The 26,159-nt window shown below is 38.3% G+C and overlaps 2 protein-coding genes across 2 annotated transcripts; one reads left to right on the top strand and one right to left on the bottom strand.

Annotated features, from left to right (window-relative positions):
* Positions 1-2,512: 2,512 nt before the first annotated feature.
* Positions 2,513-8,392, bottom strand: LOC129774593 (uncharacterized). Its single transcript, XM_055778356.1, is given in 8 exon segments — positions 2,513-2,781; positions 2,784-3,395; positions 3,464-3,663; positions 3,728-4,037; positions 7,833-7,848; positions 7,895-8,056; positions 8,133-8,249; positions 8,330-8,392. Coding segments are annotated over 8 exon segments (1,749 nt in total).
* A 2,959-nt stretch (positions 8,393-11,351) lies between these two features.
* On the top strand, positions 11,352-13,520 carry LOC129775753 (alpha-soluble NSF attachment protein). Its single transcript, XM_055780822.1, has 5 exons — positions 11,352-11,617; positions 12,058-12,244; positions 12,308-12,439; positions 12,501-12,821; positions 12,883-13,520. Exons 1-5 carry the CDS (start codon positions 11,526-11,528, stop codon positions 13,030-13,032), a joined length of 882 nt encoding a protein of 293 aa, XP_055636797.1. The 5' UTR covers positions 11,352-11,525; the 3' UTR covers positions 13,033-13,520.
* The last annotated feature ends 12,639 nt before the right edge of the window (positions 13,521-26,159 follow it).

Raw genomic sequence — 26,159 nt, 5'->3', positions numbered from 1 at the left:
TTGCAGCGATCATTTCTGCAATGCGGATTTTATTAAATGTAAGTAATTGATTCGATTTGGATTAAAACATGCACCGCAAGAAATTTGTATTCAACAGATACACGACTGAAACTGAAGTTCCTTGTAGTTCCTTCTGTGAAGCTTACGTCTTGTAATCATGAAGTGAAACTTGGGAGAGTATGTTGTGTAGCCGGTTGTCATACTAAAAGACGAAGGTGTTTGGAAACATTTCCAGTTGATAAGGTATTGTTAAAACGTTGGAAACGCGCACTTGGGATAACAGTCTCTTCAAGTACGGTGGGCTGGATGATTTGCCACCATCACTTCATGAAAACTGACTTTCAAAAAAGTAAATTTTCCGAATTTCATAAGTAGCAAATAAGACATTAATGATTGTGCATTTTTACAGCAATTTCAACGTATCTCGAACCAAATACAGTTCCATCTAAGAAGATTAAACCATTGATACGGATCCAAAAAAGACGTTTCCTAGCAGGAGAGAGACCTGAACACTTACAAGATCACAATTACAATAAATATGAAGGACATTCACTAAGTAATCGATTATGCTATGTGGCAGGTTGCCGATCAAGGGTAACGGCAAGGATTACTTTGCATAAGTTTCCTCCGCGGTCTGACAGCCGCTTCAAGATTTGGATCACTTCTTTGCGGTGTAAGACAAAGCCGACGAAAAATTCAAAAGTTTGTAGCTTGCATTTTGTCAAAACATGCTACGTACCAGGTAATTTGTATCAATTGAAATTATAAATAGAAAAAAATAATTCGAATCAAATGAATTTTTTAGGAGGTAAACATCTTAAGAAAGACGCTGTGCCTACTTTGAGATTGCCCTACATAATCGATCATGCAAACGAATGCTATTTTTCTTCTCCGAAGAAATCAATTGATGACGCAGAACTCACTTTGCTAAAAGCGCCGGATGAGACGAAGGTTGAAGTCAATGAATCCTTACCAATTGCATGTTTAACTTCTCCCGCCAATATTAACGAAGCACTAGATGAATCGAAGCATATGAATGTATATAATAAAAGTGCTACCATGAGCAATGTGGAATCTAAAATTTCGCTTGATGTTGGTGACATTTCCTGTATAAATCAAACCAACGAAGATCTACAAACATCGTTTATTGTGCCTGGTATTAAGATCAACCATTTGAATAGTACAAAGTACTCAATTTTGAATGACACCCGTGGTTCGGCTAATGTTCAGAATCAAAGGATAAAAGTGGAATCATCAATTTTTCAAATCACAGACGACCGAAGTGGATGTTCGGAATGTCTTCTTTTGACGGACAAAGAAGTTAATACATGGACCGGATTACCGTCACTAACTTTACTTGAGGAAATTTGTTTTGCCGTGAGAAGATTGGAGAGTGCTGGGGAACAACGAAAATTCTCAATGCCTACAATAGATGGAGTGATTCTCACACTGACAAAGATCAAACAAAATATTTCTTTCGAGGCAATTGGAAGTTTGTTCAGGATATCAGGTGTAACGGCTTCGAAATACTTTTCACATATGGTTTCAGTTCTGGCTTCTTTATTCAGACAGTTCATACACTGGCCCACTAAAGAAGAGATAAAGGAGAATGTACCAATGTGCTTCAGAGAGCACTTTCCTAATGTAACAGTAGTACTCGATTGCACAGAGGTGCCGGTAGCCTCTCTAAATTGTTTAAACTGCAGGATTTCATCTTATTCTAACTACAAATGTCGACGAACGGTCAAGTTTTTAGTGGGAGTAACACCTGCTGGTTTAATATCCTTCGTAAGCAAGGCATATTCCGGAAAAACTTCCGATAAATTTATTTTTAATAGCGAAAGATTAAAAGATCGGTTGACGCCACATGTGGATGAAATCATGGTCGACAAGGGAGTGTCTATAGAAACAGAGTGTTCAGCGAAATGTATTAAACTTCATATGCCGCCATTCATGAGAGGTGGGAGGCTATCTCCATCAGAAGCAAGCAGAAACGAAGCAATCACACGAGCCCGTATACACGTTGAACGAGTCATCCAGCGTATCAAACTATTTGGTATTCTGCGTGATACTATCACCACTAATATTCTGGCATTTATCGATGATATAATGGATATTATTTGTGGTATTGTGAACCTAACCCCACCTGTACTGAAAGATGATAAATTTTAAAATAAATGTTACTAGCTTCCATTTAATTTCAACGTTGTTATTTCTGAAAATAAAAAGTAATTGTATTTTAAACAATATTTTAGTTACGAAAATAAGTGCATTCATTCCGTCGACCCCAAGAGAGAGCGACACATCTAAATCTCCATCTACAACCAGCAATCCATTAGCATCGATTTGCCATCGAACTCCATCTTATTCAAGAAAATCTTTCCATCTATTCAGTGGGCACTAATTTCCAACAACAAAGTGAAGGGTTTGGATTATAAGGGGCAGGGATACGGAACGGTGCACAGTTTCAATACAATGAAATACTACTTGCACATATATAATATTTATTTGTTCAAGTTAACGACTTTTTGATCATTTTATTAAAATACAAGGTTTTTAAGCTTTTAACCATATTTTCAACAAACGCTTGATCGAAGGGGACTTCAATTACAAGAAAATCGTCGTCTTTTTTCGAATAAACGACTAAATCTGCGATTCTACAATTCAAGATCCACATGTTCAATTGAACCTGGCAATAATATTGATGATTTTGACATAGTGTAAAAATGTTGCCTTGCTGCTTGATATATTTCCTAACATTCGGTGTGCCAAGGATCTTATCAGTGACATGTCCGGGGTTCCTGGACATTTTATTTCAAGCACCACATTCCCAAGAGCATCTATTCCATCCGGCGACGCTCCAAACCAGGATTCTTCGGGGTGAATAATCAGTCCGCAGTGTTTCATCAGGGGGTTCCTTTTTCTTTTGTAACAGTTAAACGCCAACAATTCAGTTTCTTTGCCATACCTAGTGGATGTAACGTTCAAAGACCGCATGCTACAATACTGATTTATTTTCTGATCCCAGTTTGGAGATTTGTTTCTCATGTTGGTGAACAACGAGTAACAGTTGCTGGCAGTTATTCTAACTGATCGTTCAATTTTCCATTCGTTCGTATTTTGTTTCTTTGTGGCAAAAGCTATAGCGATGGATTTATCCAAGTTGACCTCTACGTGCTTCTTGAAATATTCTGCTTCCAATTGTGAATCAAAACGAACAGGTCCTGTTTGAATGTAACAGGTTTTTCTCGTCAAGCATTCAGACACTTCTTTTGTCGAGCAATAGTTATCGGATTCGCATTCACTATCAAGTTGCAGTGCCCTGTTCGGATGCAGTTTTAGTGGATTCATGAATCTTCCACTAAGATGTTTTGCTAAGGCGGATCCACTGGCAACTAAAAAGGGAACAAAACGATAGCTTTATATACATTTATACACTTTCCAAACATCAAATGGTTTATACCACTAAGAATTCTTTTATAAGAATCTGCCAGTATTTCCTGTGTATCGTCACTTCCACTGTACACCTCTTTTATGTTGCGCTTCTTGACGCAACATAAATCTGCTACACGTTTGGCTCCCCATGTTTTGTTTTTTTGGGATTTCGATATTCCCCAAGCCTGTCTCACATCTGTGCAGGATAAGTACTCCAGCTTCCGAAATCTGAAAGTATTTAATTGAAACTATGCTTCAATTGCTGTGATGTTTGTGTATATATTATACGTACCGTTCTATATGTAGCAGGCATGCAATAATATGTTTGCATTTATTTGTTCCTGCTTTGCAGGAACAAAGTAGTATCCAGTCGGAAGTGCTTCCTCCAATTTTTAAGTTAATTTTGTGAGGGGTGTTTCCGGGGTTCGATGACTGGTTCACATACGCTTCGATGGATAGTATGTTGTTTTGATTATTCCTCCAACCGATACAAATAATGTGATTTGCTGCAAACACAGCATGTCCCTCCCTAATAGGGCGGACCGATTCCCCCACGTAATCCATAATATCCACGATTGTGATATTGATGTCCTTGCCTTGATCTGCGAATTTGGGAGCGAAAAAAATCGTTTGATTCCTGTTAAAAGTTATATGATATAATTTTTGATTTTTCTTACTTGGTGATATACTCTCCACTCCAAAAAAATTTGGATTTTTCCGAAAAAAAAGCAGCCGAAAGATTTATACACTCTCTGTTCAACGGTAATTGACGGATTCGGTTGATGTTTGCATCATTTTCATAGTTCGAAAATCAAACACAGATGGCGCATCGAGCTTTGCGTTAGATCGCCAATATTTTATTTTTTTTAACGTAGGACTACGTCTTTCATTTCTGTACCGGGGTGTGAGTATAAAATTTCGAGAACGAGTGAGTGACACTTGGAGTGCAAGGTTTTGAACGTTGATACCTCTTTGCCGGCTGTACGGAGTGGTATGAAAATAATTTCTTTCGAAAGCCAAAATGTCAAAGAGTTATATGCTTGCTACTCAGTGACTCCAAAAATTGTTTCAATAGCTTAGAAATCGCTTTGAAAGCAGACTATTGAAATCATATATAAACTGGCACACTCTCTGAAAATCCATTAAGTTGATGCGGCGATGTGTGATGCGGAAGGTCACGCTCAGTCCTATGTATAATGCTCTTCTTTTCCAATTGCATTTCTCTTATGCAGTCGGACCGAACGGAACATTTAGCGAAAACCGAGGTATCGATGATAATTCGATACCGATGGGTGACATTGACTATGGATTTGACAGTGAAGAATACGAAATACTTGATATGATGTAGTGAATATTGCACTATATGAAATAAATCATATTGATGAAAGCTGTGTTATAAAATTATTTGCTTACGAATGCCGCAATTGATTGTGGTGCTCGTTCTTCGTGAGGGCACCCAACTGCACAACACCGTTTGCTGTGCGAGCTGGATGGCGAGGGATAGAATGCTTTTTTCATGGCAATGAGGTTTTATAAGGGCCTTTCTCTTTCTAAGGGGGTTTTCGTAGCCTAATTGGTTGCGTGTCCGCTACTAAGGGAACGATCATGAGCTCATAGCTCAGGCCCCCTCAACTGACCATCTTTGTGTGTTATTCTAGCTACTATGTCCACGCAATAATCATCATGCGAGGGTAATCCCAGTCCCTTATCGCTCACATTTTTGGTCTGCTGCATCGGTAATTGGCACTATCAATAACGCAACAAAGGAAGCCTCTTATCAACAGTCCCACTGTGAACAGCCCATCTGTGAACATTCGAACAATAGCAATATTCTTACGCCGAAAAAGGCGACATGTGTTGTGCATCGATAGAATTAGGAGTTCTCTTACGCCTAAACGGCTACTGTGTTATAGATAAAACAAATGTTTATCGATAGATAGCGATACTCTTACGCCTCAAAAATGATAACAGTGTAATATACAACAAAAGTTATCTTAAGATATCAAATGTACACGAATGAATTCGGCTCTGTTACAGCTGAATGAGCCTAATAAAAAATAAACTGTTGGGATAAAAAAGCTAGAGACGAATGAACTGCAAAAGTTTAAGGTCTCTATAATTCACATCTTTCCTTCCATCCTTTGATCGTCGTTTCCAATTTTTGGTAGGGGGTTCTTATTTTTGCTGTGTAATTCTGAGGAGGAATCCATTCCATCTCAAGCGTTAATAATTCTGCGCCGGAACAACGATGATTCTAAATATCGGGGCTTGGGGAGGGGGTACTATTTGCGCTGGGTATTTTCGAGTAGGAAGCGATCTTCCTTTGAGCGGCTAAACGAAGTGGTATGATAATCACTTTATTCGAAAGTGGAAATGTCTAAGAAGTATATACTTGTTACTTATTGATTGCTAAGCCAACGATAGTCTTACGTCTACCTTGCGGTTATGTCACAGATATAACCCACTTCTAGTTTTTTTTTCAATATTATAAACAAGAAAATGTTCCAATTGTGCCTATATCTTACTTTAAGTTCGTTTTTTCTAAATTATTTTTTTTTTTATTAACAACAAAAAAGAAATCCAACAAATTAGATGATATATTAAAATGATAAAGTAGACATTACATAACGATATCTAGTGATCTAGTCTATCTGTCCATGACAATCATGCCCACAGCGCCATGAGCCAGGGGTTAGACATCAATTGAATATAGGCTACCCAAAATCAAAATCAACATGGCGTCATTTGTTTACCAACATATCTTTTACGAGCATTGAAATCGAAAAATGCGCTGCTTTATTCTAACTGCATGAGCGATTTTTATATTTCGGTTTCACATGGAGGTGTTCACATTTAACATGGAGTTTAAAGTTAGCCACTATTCGACTATATACCCGGACCGAGTTGTAAACAACAGTAATTGATAGAACCAAAATGTCAGTGAACCGCAGCAATATTGGGTACACTGGCAATGTGAGGGATTTGACGTTTTAGTCGTACCCCTGCCATGAGCAGGATTATTGGGTGGAGCAGATGGCAGAATTTGCGAGCGTAGTGTGCGTGATAGCATGTGCTGCCATAGCTACTTTTTACATTATGACGTCAATATTTGTGTTTACATTCACTTGCCTTCCACATACATGAGAAAACGCTTTTTTCGGCAAGTTTTTTTATCAATTAAAAACATATCTTTTCGTTGAGTTCCCACTAAACCTGCGTATAATGTGACAGTGTGCAGTGGATATTTGTGAAATGATGTCGGAAAAGATTAATAAAAGTGATATTTTTGAGTATCATTTGACTCTCTCACCTTCATAGAAACAAACAAATTTTCGTTATTTTCACAATGATATGATGATATTTTGAGGGATTCCAGTACCGATGCATGTGATTTGACAACAATAAATTACAATTAAGCAACATTTCATTGAAAATTTTGCTATTTCCGAGGACTAAGAATACAACTGTTCTCTGAACGTTTTTGCTCTTTAAATGATGGAAGTAAGTCACAATACAATCATCATCTATTGCAAAACAATCAGTTACAAGATTTCATGAGCATTTTGGCTCATGACTGTGAATAACTGGGCTCCGTGGAGTACACCATTTTGCCCCGGAACGCGAAAACGTATCTTACTTCTGCTGTGGCTGGAACAAGGAAGCGGACAATTTTGTGTGTGTGCCGTGCAAGGTTGCTATAATCGAGGTATATACGAATAGTGGGATGAACGAGTATGGCGAGATACTTATAGCTGACAGTGCTGCCAATATGCACTCTGGCTTCCACACAATGACATCATCAAATTGTAAGTTATTTAAATAGTGTCTCGTTTCTTCCATATACATTCCATATTGAATGCAAATAATGATGACACCATATTATGTTTACCAATACAAATATACTCTGCCTACTGCTCCACCTCATATGTACCTCATTGCCCACAGCGGAATATGATCGGCAGAAAAGGTCGATTCATCTCACTTTTCATTTTCGATCCACCTTTCTCAACAGTATCTTTTCCAACATCAGTATCTCAGCTTCAATATAGTCCTCAACGCAAATAAATATTAAAACAAATTAAACGAAAACTTTGTCTGATGATGATTTTTAATGGTATGTTTTTAGAACTACAATGATTTGTCTCTGATTGGACAGACCTGTAATGCAACACGAAGACACAGAGGCTCGAGCTCACGTTCGAATGCTTCCTTGTATTTTCCATGAATTAGCCAATTGATGGATTTTCTTCGTTTTCGATCAATTTTCTTATAACCATATTTCACTTCTTCGCAGAGCATTCAGGTACCCGGAAATCGTATCTGAGGGTTGGTTGATCTTTCTGGCAGAATATGTTCTTAATTTCAACATAATCATTTGCTTTTTTGGCGAAACTAACCGCCGATTAAGGATACCTACACATTCATTATTCATTATAGTCTACTTATTCACGAGACCTACATTGTTCAGTCTGGGAACAAAGACTAAGTTGCGGTGGCCTGTATATTCGGGAGCTTCTGAGCCCGGAACCAATTGGCTGAACGGGTGGAGCTCTCGTCGGGGATCGTAGTCGGATGCGGGTTGATTCGCCGGATCGGAAGCCTTGAGAAAGGCTGAAGATCTCTTTCGGAATTAGAAATGTTGAGGAAAAGATGATGAAAACTTAACAACTCTTTTATATATTTCTTTCTCCTTCTACAATTCTTCTATAGGTTTCGGTCGGTTGCTTCTTCTTCCGTTGCTGCTGCTGCTTTCCTCGGATGTTGTCGTCGCGATGGTCGGTGAAATAGTGGTGATTTTTGGGCAGCGCACCTAGCTTTTATAGCGAGCGCGTATTGCGTTGTTGTTGGTTTATCTGCGCTGTCGTATAATTTCTTCGATGGTGATGTGGCATACGAAGTTCGTAGGCGGGGCATCCGACAGGGTTTTTTTTCGCTTCCGTTGGGACGAAACATACATTCCAGGGCGAAAAGCATAAAGCCTACATGGGAACATATTCACCTAATCCAGCTATACAATCGCAATGTGCAGTTTTCAGTGTTCCTGTGAAACTTTTTGAATAATCAATCTGCTTCCATTGATATAAATCATAGCCATAACAGAAATTCGAAATTTTCTCCGTGTATATGACTTTGTTGTAAAAAGTAAATATTTTTATTTAAGGACACATATGTTCGCATGTTATTAATATAGAGTAGCGCTTAATTTTTGTAACTATTTTGTTAAAATAATTATTTGTACAAAGCTCAATCTTGTCGATCCATATAAATCCTATGCAGCGATTTCTTTTGCCTGCTCAACAGATCACCGATACATATGCACGCTGCAAGCGTCCTATACTTCTTAGCCAAACACATTCGGGAAATATCACGAAGCTGACGAAGCCCAGGCGGCATTAAGTGAGACCAGTTCTATTCCCCGTTGCAACATTGATTTGAAGCTCAGCGTCAGTGGAAACGCAACCTCCCTTGTGACGAATCCGGAAAACATCCAATTGATCGAACCGACAATCGTCGGCAAAACGGTTATGAAGTTGCCCTTCCAGATTCCTCATTATTGAGGAAATGTCTTCGTATTCTCCGGCAGCAGACGAGCAGGGATAATTGCTTGGCTGTCCAATATGTATCAATATTGATTAAAGAACATACATTGAATTGATTTTCAGTAATGTTACTTCCCTGTCCTGGATCTGGGTTAATTCGACTTTTTTTCTGTGGAGAATTTAATATCGAAAACTAGTTCCGCTAAACTCAATTATCACCTCGATAATAAGATTAATAATGTTACGTTTATAATTCATTTGCTGCTGCCAGTAATCGTCAAAGTCACCGATACCGCGTAGTAAAATGTACCAATCGTTGGTAGTGATGTGTATTGCATCTGACAATAATTTTACATACAGTTGGTAATATTTACAGAAAATATGTACATTCTACCAATATTTCCCTTACCAAAGATTTGGTATCTTATAGCGAATTCGTTTTTGTTCAGTTTCAACTCCAGTGCCGCACTAACTGCTGTCAAAACGTTTTTTTATTCACTCAGTTTCGCACTCAGTGTCGCACTAGTTCGCCCCGAAAGCTGTTAGTTTCGCACTGAGATGTTTCACGGGTTGGCACTCGGGTTCACCAATACAACTATACTGAACTGTCAAGTTCCGAATATTGTTTTGGAAAATATAAAAATAAAGACTATGAAAATGGAAAACCTGCTACTTTTGCTTTTGTATTATTGGAATCGTAATCCAATTCGGATTCTGATTTTGAAGAGTAGAGTAGACGGCATTAAGCTATGTGTGCTTTCAATGGGAGGTGATAATAATGATGGATATTCAGGTGGAATAAATTTCAAAATCAAAATTATGAATGAAAATTTACTTTAACGTATCGAATATTTATTTTATGTGATTAAATAAAAGTTTTTTTTCCGATATCGCAGAATATTGAACGAAAACTGTGTCTAATGATGGTTTTATATTATAATAGTAATTATTTGTGGAACAAACAGGAAATGCATCGACAAATGGTTAAGTGAGTGTCAGAACTACATGTGTTAGGTAATCAAACAATATTAAGTAAAAATTTTCATTCAAACTTTTATATGTTTACACTGCACTTGGCCCTTCTGATCTGATGGAGAACAATTTACCTCCCAAGCACTAATATCACCACCAGACGTCGACACTGTACATTTGCCGTCGTAAATATAAACAAATCAGACTATATAACGCACACCAACAAACCAGCGCATTCGTGAAACTGAAAACATTTTTTTATTACAGAGTCAGTTTGGCACTGACTCAGTTTTAAAAACGAATTCGCTATTATTTTCGTAATCTGTTTCCTGCACTGAGAGAAATCTTTAGTAAATATGACCAATTTTTTGGTACATGTTACCAATACTTTAGTGATTTTCGACCCTACTAATCATTAGTACATTTTACGAAAAACAATTGGTAGACAAATATGTCAAGCAAAAATTACGATTTGTTATACCGATATTGGATCAATATTGGTCGAACAAAAGCGATTCGTCGGTTTAATAATGACAGATTTATTGGTCCACGATTCAAATTTATATTTAATGAAAACAAAATACTTACCTCCGAATTCCAAATTGCACATAAGCAATTATACTGTTGTCCAGCTGTTGTCTAGCAAATCTCCTCGGAGTCAGATTTCTCCATCCCAGCTGTACGCCGCTTCCTGAGGGGTTAAAATAGTGAAAGAATTTTGTCTTTCGGTACTCCTTTGTGTGGTGTTTTCGCTAGAGTACTTCTGTAGAAATGAAGAAGTGGCGGATTTTAGCAAAAGAGGCTTGTTTATAATTGTATCATGAACCTGTTTACCTGAAAAATTCGATCGCGAGGAAGTGCTGTTGGTGAAATCCTTACGAACAAGCGGAGCACGGACTTTATTTTTGTTGATTAATTTTAGTTTTTCCACTCGTTGATTTCCGTTACTGTTACGCTGCTCCAACGTGCCATATAATATGTAAATAAATTGTTATCTACGCTTAGAAGCTGAAAAAAGATATTTAGATATAGTGAATCAGAGCAAAAACAAAACGTTTACCTCCAAATCGCTTCGCTTCTAGTAGAAAAAAGGCGACTGCACACACATTTGCTAGGCATGAAAACACACAAGGTTACAAATGCTATGTAGTAAAATATACGAATCTTTGGTAGGAATGTACTTTGCATCTGACATCAGTTTTACCGAAGATTGGTAATATGTACAAAAAATGTGTACATTTTACCAATGTTTGAACTACTAAAGATTTGGTAGCTGCATTTACTGCAAGTTTTTCTCCAGTGTGGGTGTAGATTTCGTTCGTTGATTTATTGTGTAAACACTGTTTTTGCGTAATTTTGAAATATTTCAATCTGTCAGATGGTCCACTGAACACTCACCAGTTGGCACCAGAGGAACCGATCTATCAAAACTGCTACTGGTCAGGCACAAAAGAAGTGCGTGAGAGAAAAATCAATAATAAAAGTTTTCATCGCCAGCAAAAGTGAGGAGTGTTTTGTGGAAAGATCGAAGGAAATTTGGTGATTCACTTGGTAAACTAGTTGCAGCGCGTCGTAACGATGGCCGATAACGAGCAGAAAGCTATGCAGTTGATTGCAGAGGCGGAGAAAAAGTTAAACTCGTCGAAGGGTTTTTTCGGTTCACTTTTTGGGTATGTAAGGAAAAATCTCCCCACATAGCTATTGACTGCAGAGGAAAAGCGATGAAAATATTAATCATTCAAACATTGATGGTATATCTTCATTTGACTGATAAATTTGTTGACAACGGAGTTTTTGCGTTTTTTGTATGACTCATGAAAAGTTTACAGTCATCGTAAGGTCATAATTGAGTTCTGCGAATATTTCGTATGATATACACATATGAGAAGCAAAATGCAACTTTCCCTAAGCATTGTTTCCCAACATAAGCTTCATCGTAATTTAGCTGATGAGCATGTAGACAACGTGAAAAATCAATATTTGCAGCTGTTGTTGTTTTTGCTTGACCCTTTTATAAGATCACGATCTCATGTATGGGAGATGTGTTAGCGTATTATCAATAAACTTCTTTGATATGAGTATCTGTATTTTGTTTTCCTTCTCGTTGCAGTGGCGGTTCCAATAAGCTCGAGGAAGCCGTCGAATGCTACCAAAGGGCGGGCAATATGTTTAAAATGTCTAAGAAGTGGGTTCAGGCCGGATCGGCTTTTTGTGAAGCAGCTAGCCTGCACGCCAAGGCCGGCAGTCGCCACGATGCGGCGACAAATTATGTCGATGCATCCAATTGCTATAAGAAGGTGAAAAATGCAAGAAAAACTAAATTTCCCAAATCGGCAAACACAGATTGCTTTTCCTTTTAGACCGATCCAAACGAAGCGGTCAGCTGTCTATTGAAGGCGATCGACATCTACACTGACATGGGTCGATTTACTATGGCAGCTAAACATCATCAGAGCATTGCCGAAATGTATGAAAATGAAGCGAACGATTTGGTATGATGATTTTCTGAGTAATAGTACTGTTATGTGAAATATAATCTCACAACATTCACAGCAACGTGCCGTACAACACTACGAGCAGGCGGCTGATTACTTTAAGGGCGAGGAGTCCACTAGTTCGGCCAACAAATGTATGCTGAAGGTTGCCCAATACGCTGCTCAGCTGGAGGATTACGAGAAGGCCATACAAATCTACGAACAGGTGGCTGGATCTTGTTTGGACAGCTCTCTGCTTAAGTATAGCGCCAAGGAATACTTTTTCCGGGCTGCGCTGTGTCATCTAAGTGTTGATTTATTGAACGCTCAGCATGCTCTTGAGAAATATGCCCAGCAATATCCAGCATTCCAGGACTCACGAGAATACAAGCTGGTTAAGGCAAGTTTCTGTGTGCGAATGGTAATATGATTCGTTTTGTAATTTCTATCTCTCGTAACAGACTCTCTGTGAGCACCTGGAGGAGCAAAATGTAGATGGTTTCACTGAGGCGGTAAAGGAGTACGACAGTATCTCGCGACTGGATCAGTGGTACACCACAATATTGTTGAGAATCAAAAAGCAAGCCAACGATAATCCCGATTTACGATAAATTAACAAACGAAGCCCAGGACGGTTACTCAACCCCATCTATCTTTGTGAAATATTTGTTTGATCTATTTGTTGAAATGTAGCCACCAGCAGAATAAACTATTCGATGAATGTGAGCATGCTGACAGCAAACGGTAGGATAATCGCAATCGTTCTATATTATCCTATTTTTCTACTTTCCAAAAGTATATCAATTATATAGAGTAGTATTAAGTGAAAGACAGACTACATTGCGACGAGGAAGATATTACCTGCAAGGATAGAAGTAATCCAATCTATCTAATGATTGTTTTGTTTAACGGAGCTATCGTTCCCTGATTCCGTTTTATTTGTTAGGCTACAGAAGATGTTACAGCAAAATACGCTGATTTTGTTTGTTGCTTTGTTCACTTTAACAAGTAAGGCAACTATAAACTAATATTGCTCTAAATATGTAAAACGTTCTAACCATGCAAACAATAGAACAATAAAAATACATTTATCCATTTAGTTCACTAGTCTACAAAAAAAAAACCCTCATCCAATTTAATCGTACTTATCAGAAAACAGAAAGCGATACAATTATTACGAATTTCGACACAAAAACTTAATTAAGTAAACTCTAAAAACATTGAAGAATGCTTCTGAAATAGTGCAATCATGTCATTTGAAATCCTTTGAGCAGAAAAAAAAATACATCCACGCAAGTATATTTGAACTCAAAATCCCAAAACTCAGAAAAAAAGAATTGAAAAGAACGAGTAAGGCATGCATCCAGCAAAAAACTATTATCCATTTTATCAGAAGAAACTAATATTCAATAAACGAATGAAAGCGACGCAAAAATGTTGGACAGACACAGTCGCACAATAAGCGACGTTTTAGCAAAACTTTGATCTTAGAAGCGGCTTGAGCGGCTACAATAATACCATATATCGACGAAAACGCACGTAGGTTAAATGACAAAAAAAAAGAAACCCTCTCCTCATTTAGGGACTACAAAGATGATCGGCGAACGGGGAACGACAGAAGAGACAGCGGAAGAAGACAGAAGTATATCATCATCGTGCGCCGTAAACATGAATAAATATACTTGACAAAAACCATCTAAATGATTACGTGTTTCCGAATTGCAATAAATAAATTCAACTAGGTACTATAAAAAACTTAGTTTTAATCCTTTTCATTTGCATCCTCACAATCGATTGGATCTGTGACGAAATATGAGTGTCTATGTTGCATATCTGCAGGCGATTCTTTACGTCGAATTAACCCTTTATAAGGCCGCGGGAACTATATTGCCACCCACGTAAAATATTGTTTTCGCTGTATTTCGGTATATTACTTAATCAAAACCCTCAATTTTGTTTTGGGCCGCTCAAAATGTGCGATATTAATTTGAGAGTCATTTTTATGTAGAAAAACCACGATTTGAGAGCGCTGACAGAAAATCATGTTCAAATGCGTTGAAAAAGCAACAAGTTGATACGTTTTTTGCTGTAAGAATTCGATTAAGGATCAACTGTGCAAGATCACACAGTTTTTTCAGTAAAATATAAATATAAATTCGTTTTTTTCTCTTTTTAATAGCGAATTCATTCTTGTTCAGTTTCAACCCCAGTGCCGAACTAACTGCTGTCAAAACGTTTTTCTATTCACTCAGAGTCAACCTAGTGTAGCACTAGGTTCGCCCCGAAAGCTGTTACTTTCGCACTGAGATGTTTCACGGGTTGGCACTCGTGTTCACCAATACAACTATACTGAACAGTCAAGTTCCGAGTATTGTTTTGGAAAGTCTAAAAATAAAAACTATGAAAATGGAAAAAGTGCTGCTTTTGCTTTTGTATTATTGGAATCGTAATCTAATTCGGATTCTGAGTTAGAAGAGTATATTCGCGTAGACGGCATTAAGCTACGTGTGCTTTCATTGGGAGGCGAAAATAATTATGGATATTCAGATGGAATAAACATGATTTCAAAATCAAAACTATGAATGAAAATTTACTTTAACGTAACGCATTTTATGTGATGAAATGAGAGGTTTTTTTTTCCGATATCGCAGAAACATATTGAACGAAAACTGTGTCAAATGATGATTTTATATTATAATAGTAATTATTTGTGGAACAAACAGAAAATGCATCGACAAATGGTTCAGTGAGTGTCAGAACTACATGTATTAGGTAATCAAACAATATGAAGTAAAAATTTTCATTCAAACTTTTATATTTTTATATTGTACTTGGCCCTTCTGATCTGATAGAGAATAATTTACCACCTAAGCACTAATATCGCCACCAGACGTCGACACTGTACACTTGTTGTCACAAATATAAACAAATCGGACTATATAACGCACACCAACAAACTGAAAAAACTGTGAAACTGAAAACATTTTTTTATTACAGAGTCAGTTTGGCTCTGACTCAGTTTTAAAAACGAAATCGCTATAAGTTTATATATAACAAAAGGCGTAATAAAGTTAGCTTACAAGGCAGCGTTTTTGAAGGTAACGGCCAGTGGCAGCTATATTGTCACCAATTTTGACGTAGGATTACGTCTTTCGGGAACATATTGGAGGTACAAATTGGAAAACGGAAACCGATCGCATTGCGAAAAATATCCAATTTTAAACGCTTATTACTCAGTCATGTCATGATGGATTCGTGAGATTTTGTGGTTGGGCACTCCATACCAATTTGTAACATTGGGGAAAATAATATATGTCATTTAACTAACTATCGAATAATTGAAAAATCTCAACGGAAATACCTCGTTCTGATTGGTCGATTTCGAAGATACAAGTTTCTTCTCTTTATGGCTCATTCGTTTCCTGATGGATTTAGGAGATTTCTACGTCAATCGATTAGGGCACAGTGAAAATAATATATTTTGTGAAACTAACTATTAATCATTCGAAAAATCTCAACCATTGGAACTAACGGAAATTCCGGGTTCTGATTAATCGATTGGACACCACTCATCCAGTGCATCTGCACTCTGTAGAAATTCAAATACGGGACTGTATAATGAAATATGAGTTTGATTTTCTGCTGATGTGCGTCGCATATATCACATGTATCTGAAAACCGAGAGCTCAGTTTTAGTTTATTGTCCAAGCTATCTGTGGCGGCAATATGTTCTCTTAGTGGATGTGCACTTGTTCGCGCCTAACTCGACCGCTCCGAAATAACATTATCGATGCATACATCGAGCGCATATCTGGTAGCCTAAAACTACGCAAATATCAGCTCAGAAAAAGCTTGATAAACTACAACGTCTGGCATGCTTATCAATAACTGGAGCAATGTGCAGCACACCCTCCAAAGCCCTGGATGCTCTTTTACATCTCCTACCCTTCCACCAACGCTTGTAACTTGAAGCGGAAAATGTACTCTTAGGCTTAAACGTGTAAAATATTTTCTAGGAGGAGATCTCACAGGGCATTTACAAATCCTGAAACATTCTCAACTGAACACTATAGTAAGTATGAATGAAGACTGGATGGATTCGAAGACTAACTTCAGTGTTCCCTGGAAAGTGATTGAACTCAATCGCAGCCAATGGGAAGAAGGTGGCTCTAAAACCCGTCCAGGATCACTCGTGTTTTATATCGATGGATCTAAAATTGGTAAATCTACGGGAACTGGGATTCCTGGACCAGGGATTGACATGTCAATTCCTATGGGACAGTGACCTACAGTTTCCCAAGCATAAATACAATACATGCTATCAAACATAAATACATGCTATTCTAACATGCACAAACTTTGTTTGGCTAGAAAATACAGGTATCTGTATCTTTTCAGATAGCCAAACAGCTCTTAATGCATTAGCATACACAGCCTCGAGCAATGTCTACGAGCCGTTCAAACTGGTAGTGATTTGTTTTTTCTTCTGTCCACTCATTTCCAGTCAATCAAATATGCGCTGGAAGTAAATCCTGCATTGTAAATTTTAACATGATGGATATAAATGACTCTGGATTGAATATTTCCCTTGTATAGACTGTTCTGGCAGCACCGGGAAACAAATACTGATCAAAGCAAACGAAGGAATTAAAACATACAACAAAAGCAACAATCAAACCAAGATGGTGGAGTTAACAGGTGGCTCGTAATTTACACTATTTAGAAAAGACGTATGAGGAATGGCAAGACGAAAAGTTTGGATTTGTTTATATTATTACTTACGTTGATATGGTTACATTTGATTTCGTCGAAGGTATTTGAAGCAGTATAATAAATAAACAGTTGTCGTTGAAAATTGTAACCTAGTAACCTTTATGTATATGCTTCCGTCAGCTGGCTCGGCTAATGTGATTCAAGGAATGCTTTGATCGTGGTACCGTCACTGGCGTATAATTTGCAGCTTTGTTTTTTGTGCTGGTTCATAACGGCAATCAACCGTGCCGGCGAAACTGTAGTCAATGTTTAGTGTTGTTTGGATACCATCTATGTAAATAAGTTCAAACTTACGGGATACGTCCGAACGGCAATTCTGACATTACGTTTTACCTTCCACTTCACTTATCTTGAATCAAACCAAAACAAACTGCTCGAAAAATTCTGACAGTTGTACCGATAGCATTCACTCGCTCCATGCTATCGACTTTCTCGGTATCTATAATAGTAAAATAGAGCTAACGAGTAAAATTCTTATCGCCTCGATTTCTATAATAGGGCCGAATAATTCTGCTCCGGATCAACGATGATTCCAACTGTCGGGGCTTGGAGAGGGGGTACTATTTGCGCTGGGTATTTCCGAAGAGGAACCGATCCTCTTTTGAGCGGTTATAATTCTTTTCCGGATAAACGAAGTGGTATGATAATCTCTTTATTCGAAAGAGGAAATGTCTAACAGTTATTTGCTTGTTACTTATTGATTGCTAAGCCAACGCTAGTCCTACGTTCGCCTTGCGGTTATATCACTTCTAGTTTTGTATTTTTGGGAAGCTTATGCAATCAGAAATGTTGTCCTAAATTGATTTTTCGATATTTCATTTTGTTAGAAAGTTACAGCCAAAAGTATGATTTCACCTTAAGGGTATATTATTGCTGTACGAATTTTGAAACGCGTTTATATCTCCGGATCTACTCGACCAATTTGACTGAAATTGTTTATCAGCATGTAACAATGAATTATCTAATGCGTTACATAGCTGCTTTTTGATATCTCATTTTTTCGATTTTTTATGAGCTTCTAAACAGCGATTTTTCATGAAAAATAACTAATTTTTAACAAAAAATGGTCGTCATTTTCGCAATTCTTCGAATTTTCAAAAACGCCTATGTAACGCTTTTTCAAATTTTTATATCTTTATGTCGTCTATAGTAAGTTCTTCGAATATATCGTCCAGGTTTTCACTTGCGTATAGTTCCTCAATATCTGAATCGGAACTCGATGAGATAATACTCGAAACTTTTCTTCTAACGATTCGCACTATTTCATCGTCACTACTTCCCTCGCTTTCAGATTTACTATTACGCCGCCCGGTGAACATTTTGAGAATGACAAAAACGTGCGTCTAAGAAAACATTTTTTGGGCCTATCTGAGTTGTGCAATTATTACTCTCATTCTTAGAAAAAAACTTGCAACTTGCTTCTGCTTTTAACTTTTTATCTACCAAGCGCAAAGAACAATGAAAACGAATCACGTGAAAAGTCGGAGTTGCCAAATGTGACATAGTTTGTGACGATTATTTTCCCACGAAGATACCCACAGAATCTTCGCAGTCGATTGAACAGAATATTCCATATTCTCAAATATAATTGCAGTTATTCATTGTCATTGAATATAGTTTATAGAGCACGTACGTTCGGTTGAATTTCATTTTTTATTAGCATTAACAACACTACAGAATTGGCTGAAAAAATATTTTTATAAGTTTTCTAATCAGCAGTCAAATGAAATCATTCGGATGCAACAGAAAAGTAGTCCTGAATCGAACCCGAATTCATTTTTATCGTTGCCCGCTTATTTCCCTAGCGCACCGAGAGTTGAATTTGGGCCCCGCAAGAAACCCGACCGAATCGCTCTGGGCGACGAAATTGTTAATGAGCTTCGAACATATCTCTTTCATCAAATCGGGAAAACAGTATCATAGGATTCTCGGTGAGTGCTACCAACTTCGGGTGGTAGTTATCTTCAAATATGATGTAGTGTTATACTATTGCTCTATTGCTGCAATTGTAGTTAGCTACCACGATCTATCGGTTACCATCAGTTCGCTAACGAAATACACGTTTATGACGTTTCCTCGGTTGCTAGGATAACATCAACAACATACTGTTCGAGTACGAAAACTCTCTCTCTCCCTCTCTGGTGCTGCTCACTCACACTAACCCAACAGAACAGAATTCTGCCCCTTCATCCAAGGACCAAGGAGAGCAAGCGAAATCGCTTTTCTTTTCGTTCTCTCTGCCATATCCAATGCCCATTCATTATTGTTTGTTTTGGGGTGAATAAATGCTTCGACGAATGCATTAATTTTCCAACCCCTCGCGATCAATCGTGCGAGAGCAACACATGCCCATATATATCCATATGAATACAGTTGCGCTATCGCAGACCGCCAAGTGTATCTAGGGATATCCCAACGGAAAGATAGTCATCTTGAATCATTTTTGCGTATTGGTGGTGCCGAAATTGTATGGTTTGTTTTAGAGCGGAGATAAAGATTGATAGAAAAGTATTGAAATTGCCTGTTCATGCATGGAAAAACTGGCTATGATGCGACGATTTCAATATTGACACACTGAGCCATGACCGAACTAGGACACCGACAATGATTTTTCTTCATAATTTTTTCACTCCGGTCCCTGCAGGTTGATAGTGAACTTTTCTACAAATCATTTTTCAGCTTTTTTATTGTCATTACCAGTGGCGACTCTCTCCAAACAAAAAGTACAGTGTCGAACCGATGAGACCGGCGTGAACCGGAAGAGACATTCAGAGTCAGCCACCATGGACCGATGCGGGGCTCAACTGTGCTATGTACGAAAAATGGGTGTAATGGAAAAAAAAAGTTTTATCAACGGGAGATTATGGCCTCCGAGAGCTGCGGTTAGCCGCAAGCAACTTGTTGACATGTGCTCACTCCTTCCTGAGCCACGATTGATCTTGGGAGACTTCAACTCTCACGGAACTGCCTGGGGGGAACAGTACGACGACAATCGTTCATTGTTGATATATGACCTTTGTAACAGCTTCAATATGACCGTTTTGAACACTGGGGAAACAACACGTGTACCTAAACCTCCTGCTAACCCAAGTGCTCTTGACCTCTCGCTTTGCTCGAATTCACTATCGTTAGATTGCAAGTGGGATGTAATCCAGGACCCCAACGGTAGTGATCACTTGCCAATCAAAATTTCCATCACCATTGGGTCGAATTCTTCTGAATCTATAAACATGGCATATGACCTCACAAGACACATTGACTGGAAAAAATATGCGGACGCGATTACTCTAGCCATCAATTCCAGAGATGGTTTACCTCCATTGGAGGAGTATAACTTCCTTTCTCGTTTGATCTATGACAGCGCAGTTCGCGCTCAAACGAAACCCAATCCAGGTTCCACCATTTTCCGAAGGCCTCCCAATCTATGGTGGGATAGCCAATGTTCCAAGCTTTATGTAGAAAAATCGAATGCATTTAAAGCTTTTCGGAAACGTGGTACTCCTGAAAATTTTCAAACGTATTTAGCCCTTGAGAATCAGTTCAAAAATTTGATCAAAGGGAAAAAACGTGCTTATTGGCGAAATTTCGTGGGAGGTTTGTCACGAGAAACGTCAATGAAAAAATTATGGAAAGTGGCTCGAAACATGAGAAATCGCTCTTCATCCAATGAAAGCGAGGAATATTCACATCGATGGATCTTTAATTTTGCACGAAAGGTTTGTCCTGATTCAGCTCCTGTGCAAAAATTTGTTCGAGATATACCACAAGATAGGTGCGATCTTGATTCCGAGTTTTCGATGGTAGAATTCTCTCTTGCTCTCCTTTCATGTAACAATTCTGCTCCGGGATCGGATAGAATTAAGTTCAACTTGCTGAAAAATCTCCCTGATGTGGCGAAACATCGCTTGTTGAACTTATTCAATCGGTTTCTGGAGCATAATATTGTTCCAGATGATTGGAGACAAGTACGAGTTATAGCTATTCAAAAACCCGGAAAACCCGCGTCCGACTTCAATTCGTACCGCCCAATAGCAATGCTGTCTTGTATACGGAAATTGTTGGAGAAAATGATCTTGTTTCGCCTTGATCGATGGGTTGAAACGAATGGCCTACTCTCAGATACACAATATGGGTTCCGCAGGGGCAAGGGGACGAATGATTGTCTTGCGTTGCTTTCTTCAGAAATTCAATTGGCTTACGCCGAAAAAAAACAAATGGCTTCAGTATTCTTGGACATAAAGGGGGCCTTTGATTCTGTTTCAATAGAGGTCCTGTCAAACAAATTACACTCTCGGGGTCTGCCGCCTCTATTGAATAATATGTTATATAACTTGCTTTGTGAGAAACATTTGAATTTTTCTCACGGGGATTCGACAGTAAGTCGGGTCTCCTACATGGGACTCCCCCAGGGCTCATGTTTAAGCCCCCTTTTGTACAACTTCTATGTAAGCGACATCGACAATTGCCTTACACAAAATTGCAACCTAAGACAACTTGCAGATGATGGAGTGGTGTCTGTCGTAGGATCAAACGAATCCGAACTGCAAGGACCCTTACAAGATACTTTGAACAATTTTTCAACCTGGGCCATTGGGCTAGGGATCGAATTCTCCACGGAGAAAACAGAGATGGTGGTTTTTTCTAGGAAGCATAGACCAGCAAAACCAAAGCTTCAACTTTTGGGTAAACCGATCACTCATGCTATGTCTTTCAAGTATCTTGGGGTCTGGTTCGACTCCAAATGTACTTGGGGGGCCCATATTAGGTATCTGAGTAAAAAATGCCAACAAAGAATAAACTTTCTCCGTACAATTACCGGCACCTGGTGGGGAGCCCATCCCGAAGATCTTCTAATGTTGTATCGAACAACTATTCTCTCAGTGATGGAGTATGGCAGTTTCTGTTTTCAATCAGCTGCCAAAACACACCTCATTAAACTCGAGCGAATTCAGTATCTTTGTCTCCGTATTGCGTTGGGATGTATGCCCTCAACGCATACCATGAGTCTCGAGGTTTTGGCAGGCGTACTCCCACTAAAAGATCGCTTCAATTTATTATCTCTTCGGTTCTTCATTCGGTGTAAGGTTATGAACCCATTGGTGATCGGAAATTTTGAGCAGCTGATCGAGCTAAATTTTCATTCTGGATTCATGAGCTCATATCATGAATTCGTCTCCATGCAGGTTGATCCTTCTTCGTATATTCCCAACCGTGTTTGTTTTCCTGACTACATCAATTCCTCTGTGCATTTTGATCTGTCCATGATGCAGGATATCCATGGAATTCCAGATTATCATCGATCGGGGATCATTCCTACGATTTTCGAAGCAAAGTATGGGCGTGTCAATTGTGATAATATGTACTTTACTGATGGGTCCTCTATGAATGAGTCCACAGGATTTGGAGTGTTCAACAAATTTTTTAGCACCTCACACAGTCTTCAGTATCCTTGCTCAGTGTATATTGCTGAATTGGCAGCAATACACTGGGCGCTGGACAGCGTCGCCTCACGACCTGTTGAACACTATCACATTGTAACGGATAGTCTTAGCTCTGTCGAAGCTATCCGTTCAGTGAGGCCGGAAAAGCACTCGCCGTACTTCCTTGAGAGAATACGAGAAATTTTGAGTGCTTTATCCAGACGCTGTTATGTCATCACCTTTGTCTGGGTCCCTTCACATTGCTCAATTCCGGGTAATGAGAGGGCTGACTCATTAGCAAAGGTAGGTGCAATTGAAGGCGAAATTTATCAGCGTCAAATCGCCTTCAATGAATTTTATTCTTTAGTTCGTAAAAATACCATCGTTAACTGGCAACGCAAATGGAACGAAGATGAATTGGGCCGGTGGCTCCACTCAATTATCCCTAAGGTTAGCCTCAATCCGTGGTTCAAAAGTCTGGAATTGAGTCGGGACTTTATTCGCACCTTCTCCCGACTCATGTCCAATCACTGTTCGTTAGACGCGCTGCTTTTTCGTTTTAATCTTGCCGACAGCAATCTCTGCGGTTGTGGCCATGGTTACCACGATATCGAACACGTTGTTTGGTCGTGCGAGTTGTATCTTGTCGCCAGATCGAATTTAGAAAACTCCCTTCGGGCTGGAGGAAAGCAGTTCAATGTGCCGGTGAGAGATGTGTTGGCTCGGTTAGACCTTGATTACATGTCCCAAATATATGTTTTCCTTAAAGCTATCGATCTTCGAGTGTTATTGTTTATACATCCTTTTCCCCTCCTTTTCGTCCTTCGCGAGCTATCGGTTCCCTTCCTACTAACATTAGAATAAGTTAAATTGTAAATACATATTAGATGTAAGGATAGTTTTAAGAATTGAGTGTGAAGTGTCAGTGTGAATGAGAATGTGAATGTGAATGTGAGTGCGAGTGTAAACACACATCTCCTTACATCCCATCCTTTTCCTAATGAAAATGTGTCACCCTTCTAAACTCGAGTCGACCGCGAGTAATCGGTTTCCTATTTCATTAACCATAGAATTAAGGAAACAACATGTTGATATATGCTAGTTGAAATATAGTTAAGAGTTTGGCTCCATTAAACTTATGTAACTGAGCCTGTAAAAATAAACGGATTAATAAAAAAAAAAAAAAAAAAACGGGAGATTAGAGTCAAAGAAAGATAAAAACATCAACTATGAAATTCTTTGTAACTGAGTGATTGGCGACTCTAGTAACAATCACATAGATCATGGTCGAAGTATTTGATTCAATTTCCGGCCAGAATATGAATTGGATTCTGTTTTTTTGTAAAAGTTTTATTCGACTTTATCCCCCGCATTCTTGAACTTGTGAAGAGAGCTATAAAGGTGTGTTATTAAGGTCGGAATCGTAACTAAGTACTAATTAGAATGGGTCAAGTGTTTCTTTAAAACGGCTTGGATCACCGCATCGAAATCTATATATTGATAAATTGGAAATCGATATTGATATCGACATAGACAATCGACATGATTTTCAGGGATCTGTACTATACCAAAATGAGAGAAAAGCAATTACCATTAGCGTTGTAGAAAAATAATACCAGTTAAATACAATACATCTACGCTGGGGCTAATATGAAAAGGAACAATATTGGTACCAGAAGGTATTATCTGCGACTCAAGAACACATATCGAATAGAATAGTTTCGGATCCTTTTTTTTGTACAGTTTCCAACGTCATACCATCCTTTATCCCATGTAAATTTTTATAGAAGATGCTGAGTGAGGACAGGGTGCCGCATCTACAAAGTTTGAATACTGATATTTCTGAGTAGGAGAAGGTGCGCAGATCCGTAATAAAAACTGCAGAGACTTAACTACAGTGTTGATTAAGAATATTTCAGACTTGTCAATTTGTAGGTTCGAGTCCTCCACGTTCGCCCAGGTATCAAGGACACGAATTTTGTCCAGATCCAACATGTCAACGCTGCCTAATCCACCCTACCTAATTCCCAGCGGCTCATTTATGTTCGATTTCAGCGGCCCAGACCGTTTTGGGTGTTAAAACTTTGTGAATGTAGAATGTGAATTTTATATTTTCAATTCGTCACCAATTTGCGAACAAATTTTCTTGTTTGCTTCTTTCAATAATAGGTAGTATTCGAACGGAGCAAAGCCAAACGAGTTGGCCAAAGCGCTTTCTAAGTCTTTCTAATGTTTGGTTGACCTGTTTTGCAGGATTTTTCGTGAGTAGAAAACCATTGACAATGGTCGTGGTATTTTGTATGCCTATACTAGCTGACCCAATGACATTGTTCTGCCATATAAGTTATTTATAGTGAACATTTTGGCTGTTCAATAACAAATAATTAAAGTATTGTAAGTGTGTTTAAATGTTTTAACGATCTATAAAATTAATCGATTGTGATCGATGAAGGAGAAATTCCATGTGGATATCGAGCAGATACGTGAAGGTTTGACCGTGAATTGCATTGTACCGTATGAAAATGAACTTCCCGTACCCGAGTGTGATGTGGAGATAAAAATTAAATTTATGATATACAGAGAAGTGCAACGCTTTAGAAGATGACCGCCGACAAAATTTAAACAAAAAACTTTTTTTATTTCAATGTATATATATTATCGTAACTGACATGCTTGATCTCTTTAATGTTAAATGTAAAGTAAAGAAGGTAATATATTTTTGTCAATAAATGGAGGTATAAAATAAAGAAAACATCGGTATTCTGAATTCGAAACACATTGTCGATGTCGTTTCCTTCTTTCACGGACTTCAAAATGTATTTATTGCTCTTCACCGAATTGCAGAGCTTAACATTAATAGGAACACTAAATGTTTGCTCAGAAAAGGCGAATATTGTACTACCCAACGATTTGGAATGTCAATGTCTGCGTTGTTTGTATTTGTGAATGATCATCATTTTTGGAAAACGCTTTTGTACATTTGCCATCCGCCATGCAAGGTGATAGAAGATTTAGATCACCACGGGGGAAATGAACCATGTTTGTGGTAACAATATCGAACAGTCACCCATATTCCGGAATCCGATTGAACCTTTGAACCTCGATCGGATCTCTTTACATTTCCGCCAAAATTTTATCCATAATATAAAATCATTATCAAAGAGATTTTCGTTTCATATTTTCCCTAATTGCAGAGAATGTGCAGACTATTTTCATTTTTTCCGTAGGGTCCAGTTTTCATTCATAATTTTTGTTCTATAAGCGTGTTCATTTCACCCGAAAATTCATTACCATTTTCACTTCACAGAAGAAGCTCAATGTCGAATTGCATGGAAAGGCTGTCACATTTGCACAATTTGAATGAACTTTAGTTGCGATCCGCTCGGGTAATTCCGATTCGATCGGATTTTAGAATACAGGAGAATAGTTGATCAATAGATGGATCTGGTATTTCCGAGGAAATTACTGTATCCTTTTGCTCAGAGCGTATTTTATCAATTACCCAAATTAAAAATGTGCGTTTAAGTAATACTCGCTTATGTCAT

The sequence above is a fragment of the Toxorhynchites rutilus genome, chromosome 3 (assembly GCF_029784135.1).
Source record: "Toxorhynchites rutilus septentrionalis strain SRP chromosome 3, ASM2978413v1, whole genome shotgun sequence".
NCBI classification, from domain to species: Eukaryota; Metazoa; Arthropoda; class Insecta; order Diptera; family Culicidae; genus Toxorhynchites; species Toxorhynchites rutilus.
Note: the sequence above shows the minus strand (reverse complement) of the source record. Positions and strands in the feature narration are given on the sequence as shown.